This window comes from Medicago truncatula, chromosome 2 (genome assembly GCF_003473485.1).
Source record: "Medicago truncatula cultivar Jemalong A17 chromosome 2, MtrunA17r5.0-ANR, whole genome shotgun sequence".
NCBI classification, from domain to species: domain Eukaryota; kingdom Viridiplantae; phylum Streptophyta; class Magnoliopsida; order Fabales; family Fabaceae; genus Medicago; species Medicago truncatula.
The window spans coordinates 687,764-698,376 of record NC_053043.1 but is presented as its reverse complement, the minus strand read 5'-3'; the positions used below and the strand labels follow the sequence as shown (position 1 = coordinate 698,376).

General features: G+C 34.5%; 1 protein-coding gene across 1 annotated transcript; it reads right to left on the bottom strand.

Annotated features, from left to right (window-relative positions):
* Window positions 1–1,282: 1,282 nt before the first annotated feature.
* Window positions 1,283–10,223, bottom strand: LOC11425121 (importin-4). The gene is made up of 21 exons (XM_003592961.4): window positions 9,949–10,223; window positions 9,730–9,862; window positions 8,740–8,876; window positions 8,585–8,630; window positions 6,800–7,012; window positions 6,197–6,700; window positions 5,949–6,083; window positions 5,628–5,843; window positions 5,453–5,542; window positions 5,133–5,377; window positions 4,941–5,029; window positions 4,438–4,478; window positions 3,819–3,849; window positions 3,609–3,731; window positions 3,310–3,527; window positions 3,130–3,225; window positions 2,918–3,030; window positions 2,577–2,712; window positions 2,318–2,422; window positions 1,900–2,212; window positions 1,283–1,542 (listed from the first exon to the last, which is right to left on the bottom strand). Exons 1-20 carry the CDS (start codon window positions 10,221–10,223, stop codon window positions 2,012–2,014), a joined length of 3,147 nt encoding a protein of 1,048 aa, XP_003593009.2. The 3' UTR covers window positions 1,283–1,542; window positions 1,900–2,011.
* Between the last annotated feature and the right edge of the window lie 390 nt (window positions 10,224–10,613).

Sequence of the window (10,613 nt, the reverse complement as noted above, 5' to 3'; positions counted from 1 at the left end):
TACGGCACCTTTTGTAGGTTTCTTGTTACCGCGAGATTGTTTGCTTCTTGCAGCCTCTCGACGTGAATAAAATTTGTTGTTCCTAAATGTTCTCTATCTTTCATTGATGTTTGACCTTAGAGGTTTCCATTTCTTTATCCTTTTATTTTCCCTTTAGAGGTTTCCATTACTTTGTCCTTTAATTTTCCCATGTCAGTACCAGGATGAATTGGTGAACATTTTATTTGTTACTGTCTTGTTCCAATGGTAATGTATGTATCTGATAACCATTGTTGAATGAGTTGTATACAGTGCCTTCTTTTAGCACATTTTAAACCATGTGATAGGAGCAATTCTACTAAGGGTCAAACTTTGTATAATGATTTATGTTTGAGTACATTTACATAAAAATAAACAATAAATTTTCGTGTAAGTCATGTTTACACTCAAGCTATAAATCATAACTTCAAATTAGAATCAATTTTAAAGGTAAAAAAATCAAAATTCTATTTGAGACCAACAAAACATGTCAATTTATTTTACATCCAATCAATTCTGACTACTCCAAATGTGGAACCGAATATAAGCCAAATCTATCATAAATCGATTCTGCAAAAAAAATTAGTTGTTCACTTGAAAGCTCCTCACTGCATGTCTTTGTGCAAAGAGATTTCAAATGTAAAGTTAGAAAGGAAATTTTGTTTGCATTCATATTTAGTGGAGAATCTCAGTTTTTTTTTTCCTCTCTATCCACCACCTCTTCTGAAGAATTCGGTAGGAAGAGGATATCTTAGATTCTGGTGGTTTCAAAGTCTCAATGGTTACGACGGAGACAAAGTCTTGCGATGTTGGGAGTTTCCTATAGCAAAACCTCTATTATTGAATATTTTTGGGGGTTCTCTGGAGCAAAAGAAACTGCTAGGCACGTATTTGCTTTTGATACTCACAATTATATGGATGAAATTATAATAAATCATGAATATATTAGATAGAATAAAATCCCTTAAACATTAGAAATGGACGAAGATGGAGAAGGAAACTATCGTTAATGGTGAATTTAAGAGACAAAATATGGCATGGAATGACTGGAGTTGTCGACTGTTATTAGTGTTTAGGTTACATTTGTGACTTTGATCAGATAATTTAAGGGTGGGTGAAACCATGTTACTGCTCAACCCAACCATTCAAAAAAATTGAGGATTGTGTAACACTTACGTAATATGTTCACCTTAAAAAGAGCCATATTTTCCAGTCAATTACGGTGAATTATGTCTGAAAACAGACAGCAAATGAATACAATAGCATGCACAAAACTGGATAATATATCACATATAACTTGGTTAAAACGTTCAGATTCTCCACGTAAACCTCGAGGACACAACTTTCACCCCTCCAAACTGGTGAAAACAAAAACATCAAAATTTCATAATGCGGAGGAAAAGAAAAGGAATGTTACTTTAAAAAACTAAATAATAACACGAGAAATAATTAAAATCAATAAAAGAAGAGAATCGGCGACTCCAAAATAAAAATCCAGAAGGCACTGAAAGGAACGGCTGCAACCTGCAAGAATAAAAGTAATAGCCATCATACGTAAGTTGTTTGATTGAACACAAGCAGTATTTGAATGAAAAGCAACAATTTAGACAAGGTTGTTGTGAATTGTCATTTATTGAGACCAACATTTGTCTTCTATGGAAAACTCTGCCTAGAAAATCTATTTCTATTAACATTGATTTATAGACACGCTAAAGGAATTTGCGACATCCATTAATGCATAAGTCTTCTTAAAGGTGAGGGTTTAGAAATTGCTACAACATTCAGGATCATAGGGAGATATGTTTATGGTGTTCTGTAGAAAACTGATATACCATTTATTGTCAAACGATTTTTAATATTTCTCAAAGGCAGGCAGCATACCTGATAATTAACAGCTCCACATAAACTATATAACATGACATTTCTTCAAAAAATTCTTGATAGGTAAAACAAAGAATTGGATAAAATTTTCAATTGCTCTTTGTTTGCATGGTCAGCTCATTGTGGAAAATGCTGATAATGCATGTGCATGTGCTGGTGAGAGGTTGCTCAGAAGGGGTTGCATTTGTTGCCCGTATAATGAAATTAGATGACAAAAGGCTCTGCCTACTAGAGCTTTGACTTCAGATGTCTCAATAGGTGATGCTGCCACTTGAGCAAAAATATTAACTAATTCAGGGATAAGAGAATGGATCTGCAATACATTTAAAAATGGACAAACATAATTAGGTAGGATAATATTACTGCAGAGGGAACAACAAAACAAAGAATCTCAAAATTTCGAAAAAGAAACAATTACCAGTGGATTGGATGAGAATACAAGAGTAGAGACGCAACTATAGACAGCCATAGACTCCTCGTGGTCTTCTTTCAATGGAAGAACTCTCATGAAAACAGGAAGAACCTGTAAAACGGAACCAAGATATATGTAGACAACATCCAATGAGAAAACATTTAGCTATAAGTATAAACAACAAAATTAGAAGTGCAACATGCTATAAGTTCATAAGTTCATATTTAATTGAGCAAGAAGTGTTACAAATTAAGCAGGAAATCACCTGATTTAAAGGAATAGACTCCGGATGCACCATAATCATCCTTGCCACAGCACCAGCTGCATTATCCCTCACCGCATCATCAGGCTCAGACTCACCAAACAGGGGATGAAGCCCACGTAATATATTGTCATAATATCTAGTATTGGATTGAAGAAAATAAAAGATATACTAGTACAGGATTCAACCATAAAAACTGCATACATCAACTAATATTGATTGACATAAATTATCATATAAACACACTCCATCCATTCAAAAAATATAAGCACACTCCATAAGCTAGCCTAAAATAATAGAAAGATTAGTGTACATCAATCAAATGGATAGCACGAAAAGGATACTTCAAAGCTGAATCGCCACCATTTTTGCAAAACTCTCCAACACAAAATGCAGCATTTCTTCTATTGGTTGCCTCAGGTGACGCTAATTCTTTAAGCACCAAAGGCATCACACGCTGAGAAAATAATATCAGATTTTACAAAACAATTACAATTCTCAAAATGCTAATACTGATAAAATAAATTTAGAAATCCAAAATAAGAAACAGAATTACATCCACATAGACTGCAATTGGAAAACCCATGTTCTGAGCAATTTCCGCAAGGCAGGCAACAACCATGGTCTTATCTTCAGGGGGACGGAAAGCTTTCTGCATTTCAAAGTAAAAACGTTATTTATGATTTAACTTTATGTTCTATCTTCTAACTGTAAAACATTTTGGTTGCCAACTTACTGCAAATTTCATCAAATGATCAAATAGTTGTTCAAAAATTGGAGCAAATTGAGCACCCATGGACTTTGCAAATGCAGGGAGAAGATCAGAAACTGCATCCATAAGTACTTCATCGTGTGCACTATCATCTTCATCAATTTCACTGTCTGATTCTTGCAGCTGACAAGCAGATTGCTCCTGGAGCAACAATGAAGTTGCATGAACAAGCTTGGGCAAGTCTGGTATCAGAAAATCTCACGTTAGCATTAGCTCGGCAAAAATAACATTAGATGGTATAGGTCAAATAATTCTATGCTTACATGGCTCAAGAGTTGCATAGCCATAATCTCGAATGATGTCAGCTACATTAGTGCAAGCCTGAGCAACCACTTCCTTGTCATCATCATCAACCATAGTCTTGATGAAAATATTCATCACAGTATCTGTAGAATCAATCATACTCGATAGCTAAAATCATGACAATAACACAATAACATAAATATTTTTCCAGACTTGGTTAACGTTCTCACCAAGAATTTCTTTTGCTTTGGCAGCCCCGTCCTGAAAAGTAAGGGTGGTGTCAATTTTGACTTTAGTAAGAAAAAGGCTTGAAACAAAAGAGCAAACATTTAAATTCAGAGAAACACATATTGTCGTATACTATTATGTGGTAGCCCTCTAAACGAGAAGTGTGTTTATGATAACATAACACACTTTTTTCTAGATTTTTAGTTGCCATTTAGCTGTACAGTAGTCTAGTTGCTTCCAAAAGCTTCTACACTTGCTAGTCAGCTATTCTGGTATAGTTAGTTAGCTTCCAGAGAAGCTTCTACAATTGCTAGTCAGCTATACTGGCATAGTTAGCATTAGTAAATTATTTGGATTTATCTATTAGAATCATCAATTTCAGATCAAATTTACAACAAGCAACCCTTAGATTCTGTCTAAACTTCTCTCTTACTTTCTATCATTTTCTTTTACTTTCTCACATGCTGTATCTGTAATATAATGTTAAAACTCTATACTCAAGTATGGAAAAATAAATAAAATAAAATCAAAGGGACCAAAAAATAATGGTAATTAACAAATGTTCATTTTTTAAAAAGGAAAAGGTGAAATGATAAAAGAAGGAAGGGAGCAGTGATTTACATTTTGGCTTTGGAAGATTGCATGGGCTGCAGTTAAAGCATCTGCAGTTAAAATCAAACACACGTCAGCATTCAGTGATTATATTATAAATAAAACTGAGGTATTTGAGAACACATATAACATAGAAATATGTGAATATATGAATCATCATGAATTAAAAGGTAAAGTATAATGTAGAATGGACAGTTTGCTTCCACTGATTATCTTTTTCCTTCTTTTCCTCGTTGATTTTGAATGGATATAAGATATGGCATGGTTTGAATGCAAGGTTTAATGTGTTTGTATGGGATTCTTGGGTCTGCATTACTAATTACTAATAAGAACAATTTTAAACATGGTAAAATGCACTTTATGCTGAAACAACCACAAACAATTACTTTTGAAAAGTTCAAGATTCCTGCCATGCATTAAAATCATGAAACAGACTAGGAAACAAGAGTAGGTAAAACAAATAAACGCAATTTTGAAAAATAAACAAAATTAAGAAAGTAATTTTCACCTACGTTTTAAAGCAGTGATTGCCTGAAGTCTGACATCTCCATGAAAATAACCACAGTGTTTGACCAAGATTCTTAGTGTCTCCTCCAAATAGCTTAACATGATTTAAGAAATCAAATATACCTTCTAGTGCTGATTATATGTCATGAAATGAATAACTAGAAAAGAAAGCAAAAAGTAATCCAGGCAAAGGATACGGAGCATAAGAGATGGTTGTATGCTGTGCAAATAAGCCAAGGGCTTGGGTTGCAGCTGCCTTTTCATCCAACACTCCAGTTCTAATACTTATATTACGAACCCTTGGCTCGTCATGAGCTTCATCGTCTGATGAAACTCCTTCAAATCCATTGGCAATATCATCATCACACTCATCAATGTCAATCGCAGAACCATCATCAAGATTGCAGGAAGAAAATGCAAGAGGCACGACATGAGGAAGATACTGTTTACCAATACAAAATTTCACTAGTAAGAGGAAGTGTGATTTTGTAATTACATTAAGTCAATAAAAACAGACCTGTGCAAAACTGTCACCCAAAATCTCGGCAACGTTGCTGAAGAATCCATGTGTGTACTCCCGAAGCTCGCTATACTCCAAACCAAACCCCTAAAATAACAGACGAAAATCAAATTATTCCAGGAAGAAGGTCAAATGCAAAATCAGCAACAGTGTTAAGTGTGAAGGTAATTACAGAAATCGCAGCTTCTATATAAGGAGGTAATATTGGTTCCATTCTCGTTTTCCCTACAGACATTGCAACCATTCCTACTAGTTCCGTTGCTCTTGCACGTGAACGGAGATCCTCGTCATTAGTTAGCACCATGAAGTTTTTCATCAACTCTAAAACCCTTTCAGCATAAGGAATGAAAGCTTGCTCTGCAGCAGAAGCAATAGAACCAATGGCAGACTGCAAGAATGTTCAGGAGGAAGGTATAGATTTAAATATCAAACTATTTAACCAATAGATGTTTCATCATGATTATAACAATCTTTATAGGATACAGAATCCTACCATGCATGTTTCTTTTAAAATACGAGAACTGTTTTGGAGAGCTGCTAACAGCCTTCCCATCAAAGGATCTAGAAAAGGAAGGATTTCTTCACCCATGTTCTCACAAAAAGCAGCCAAAGCATAGTATGACTTTTCCTGCACAAATTAAATGAAATGATCATACAGCGTGCAGACCTTTTTTTTATATAAGTAGCAGATAATCTATTATCCTATTGTATTGATAAACCATTCTCTTCTCCAATGTATACCTTTACTTCATCAGATGCATCCTCAAGAGCATTTAAAATGCAGGGAAGGACGCTCTCATAATGGGACACAATTTCAGGCTGTAAGTACTCAGCAAATTGACCCAAAGCAAAGGAAGCCGCTCCTCTAACCATTTGTTCTGGATCCCTGAGAGCTCCCAGGACAATTTGGAGAATAGGCTCCAGCTTTTTTTTCATTTGTTCCAAACAACCTTCAGAAATGACACCCAATGCAGTAACAGATGCTTCTCGAAACTTTGGGTTTGCATTTTGACAGCTTACAGAAGCAAATTCAAAAACAGGTGGGAAAACATGTTTTGGAATGTTCAAAGCCATTGTATCGATAACTTCTGCAGCAGCTCGATCAGGTGCAAGATCATCATCTTCGTTTTCATTGGTTGATTCAGCAAGCAAAGGGCATAAAACATGTAAGATAGGGATGATCAGCTTATGCTTTTTCAAAATACTGGACTTGTACTTTGCGAGCCATGAAATAATCTGAATTGCCTGTTAGATAAAGCCAGTAACAACAAACTAGTGAGCAAAACAAATATGAAAGCAAGAGTATAAAAAGTCATAGCGATATACTTTATGACCCTAACCAACCTGATGGCGTGTATTAGGCTCCAAAATTTGAGTTGAGCAAACCTCAAGAGAGAACTGTACTATGGATTTGACTGAATCTCCAAGAAGAGGGGCAGGAGATTCAATCAACTCATCGAAAATTTCAAAAGCAATTATGGCAACATCTTCTTCTCCTGAAGCAAGGCACTGTCTTGATACATTTAAGATGCTTGGAATAAACTCACGAAACTTAATCTGTGTATTTATGATAAAATTTAAGTTAGTAAAACTTGAATAAAATACACAATATGCAGCAGAGAAGTAAACATAATATAAGAAGCAATACACTGAAAAGTTGATAACAAGCCTCTAACTAGTTTCATTGTAGCTTTACATGAATGCAATGTACATCAGAACATCAATGTTGAATTATTAATACTACCTATGATGTATAACATCATGAGGAAAAAATTATTGCTGGGTGAAAATTCATTTCAGACAACATGTGTTGTTCTTTTGAAAAATCACTATAGCTCACAAAAGCACCCAAAAAAAAAGAAGCAAAATACAGAGCAGTGAGCACAACATTTTGTTACTGTGGCCCTGTATTGACACCAATGAAGTAACTTAAATTCCTAAAAATGATGATAAACATTTTGTCACTAAAACCCTGTCTTGGCACCAATGAAGTAACTTAAATTCCTAAAAATGCTGATTATCCAAGAAATCACTCATAATGAGAAAATTTCCTGCTATACTTCTTATGTCAACATATTTCTAGGCACCCTATGATAATTCCACAGCTAGCATGAGCTTAACAAAAAAGAAACTTTCAGAAGACCTATGAAAAATGAAGGAGTATTTGATGCTTTAAATTTAATGCAAACTTGTCTGGTATAGTTAGAATTATTATACATTGTTTATTTTTCTTATTCTCCTTCCTTTTACTCCCTCCATTTCAAAATGAGTGTCTCTTTATCAAAATAAATTTGTTTGAAAATGAATGTCATGTTCACTTTTCAATACAAACTTTTACAATTATGCCCTCTAATTAATGATGTGTACACTATTTTCAAAGTAATATACTCCTATTCTACTTATATGGGAACACACCAATAGTTATTAAGGGTAGTTTAGTAAAAGGATTATATCTTTAGACAACTTTATTGCATTTCTTAATATGTGTGCAAAAACCTTAAACGACACTCATTTTGAAACGGAGGGAGTACTTTTTTCCAATGGTCCTATTAGAGGAAAAGATATTTTTTATATTCTAACAGTTCTACAAAGGGAATTGATTGCAGTAAATTAATTAATTCAATTTTACCAATACGATAGATTCAGATAGGATAAGGACAACTGTTCGTTTTGTCAGTTAGCCCATTAGAGATGTTTGGTTAGGTAGAAAAGGGGAAATCAGATAAGGGAGACTCATTCAGTACATTTGACAGTTTTAAAGCGAAAGAAGAGATCCTTTGTGAAGGGGAAACCCTAGTGGGACATTCCTTCACATTTTTTATTCAGTTTTCAATAACACAACTCTAATGATTTGGTTCCTTCAAAAAAAAAAAAACTCTAATGATTTGGTTCTTCCTATATGGTTTTCCATCTCTTTTTTCTGAGTTCCCAATAATCACATATTGAAATCTCTAAATGGTGAACTTATTACAGCCAACATGAAAATCCTTCACTAAATACCGTCTGCCAATGAAACACACCAAGTCCGCTAACATGAAGAAAATAAATACGAAAATTAACAGAAACAATAAATATTTAAGGTTTTTATTATTATAGTTGCAATCACACGAATAACACGGACATACATACCACTTCATCCCCATCATGAGTGAATTCCATAAAAGATCCCACTGCCCTGGCAAAATTTGAAAAAGATATTCGTAAGCGAAAACAGGACACCATAATAAATAGTTGCTTTGAAGCCTGTACACACACAATTAAACCAATATTTGATTCCAACTTACTTGAGAGCAGCAACTCGAACTCGGTTGCTAGTCTCATCCTGCAAACACTTAAGTAAAAGAGCTTGTAGAGCTGCGAAATGTGGTCGAAAAGCATTCCCAATTGTTTCGGTTAAAGAACTGAAGAGAATCAATGCCACCTAATAAAATTCCAAAAAAAACAAAAGCTTAGTCAAACAAACACTGTCTTCTCTAAGATCTAAATCATTCTCAAATTCCATTGCAAACATCACATAACAAACACCAAATAATGACATAACAATACAAATAGAGAATAAGATTTATAGGCGTGATTGAATTAGCTTATTTGAGCTTGCTACTAGAATAAATTCCTGAGATTATGAAAACAGCTTATGACATGTTTATAAACTGTTTTCAGCTTATTTTCACAAGTTCTTCAAGATAGCTTATGAAAATAGCTTATAGCTTATACGAAAACAATTTACTGTATATGTTTATTTGGTTCCACTTTTGGAGGAGCTAAAATTGATTCTAGAGGTGTAGAATTTTATTTTATTTTGACATGTTTAGTTGCTTTCGAATAGAACTGATTTTGCCTCCAGAATTGATTCTACTTGAAGCTAACGATTATACAATCAATTTTTACACTAAAATTTAGAATTCAACTCACTTTTACATGAATGTATGCAAACACAAAACACTTTACCTTCAACTCAATTTAGACAGACTCAACTTTACATAATCAATTCACTCAAAATCAATTTCTCTCACAACATAACCAAACATACACTTAACTTTATTATCTTTTGCTATAGAAATAGCTTATACATGATAAGCGCTTAAGCTATAAAGCGCAAATTAGCCATTCATCCTAACAGATCCAATTAGAAAATAGTTAGTTATATCCTATAGGCTATAGTTATTGTCATCTACCTCTAAATATACAATATACATGCAAAATTTACAATAGAAAATTCAGCATAAAAGTACAATAGAAGTAAAATGAAAGCAAAACAGAAAATGATAACTAACTTCGCGATGATCTTCTTGTGGACTCTGACTACATTGAAAAAGAAACGGAAACAAATCCGGCCACTCGCCAGACGGAACAGCATACTTTGCAACAATGCTAACAACATTCGCACTGGCTTTTCTTACAGGAGGACTGAAAAATATACAGATTATTGAATTAATCAAATTAAGCTAAATTGTGTTAATAATGAAGTGATTAAGATAAGAAGTATGACTGACCTGTGTTCCATGGTGATGCTATCAATGAGAGATTGTTTAACGAGTTGTTTGATTTGAGGAGAGAGTTTAGACCAATGACCGGTGATTTTCTTACGGAGGAGGACGGCGGAGAGTTGACGGACGTTAGGGGTTTTAGCGGTGCGGAGGTGATGAATCAAAGCGGGGACGACTTGAGGATCTTTGGCGAGGCGTTTGATTTGATCTTCAGCTTGACGGCGTGCGTCGTTATCTGGCATCAAGAATTGTATAAGCAGAAGCTCCAAAGACTGCGACATCGATAAGCCTCTTTTTCTGCTTCTGCCTGCGTCTCTGTGTTTGTTTGTTTGAGGGTTTTGCTTTGATTGCACAACTAAGGACTTTGGTTGAGTAAGGTTTATATATGGGTGCCGCAAAACAGGGTTTTGGTTCTGGTAAAGTAATTAATTATACTTGTTAATCTATTGTTATTATTCACGCTCGCTCGTGCCGTCTGTGTGGCATGGCATGTGATTTCTTTTTTTGTTTGCAAACTGTACGTAACACTTACTTAGTTTAGTACACTACTACGTACATACCAACAAAAAAATGTGTACACTACTAAACTACCAAGACCATCCTCCATCCACAATGGTGGTATGGTATCTAAGTCCGTAAGATTTTGTGCAACCATCATTCTTAGTAGGTAG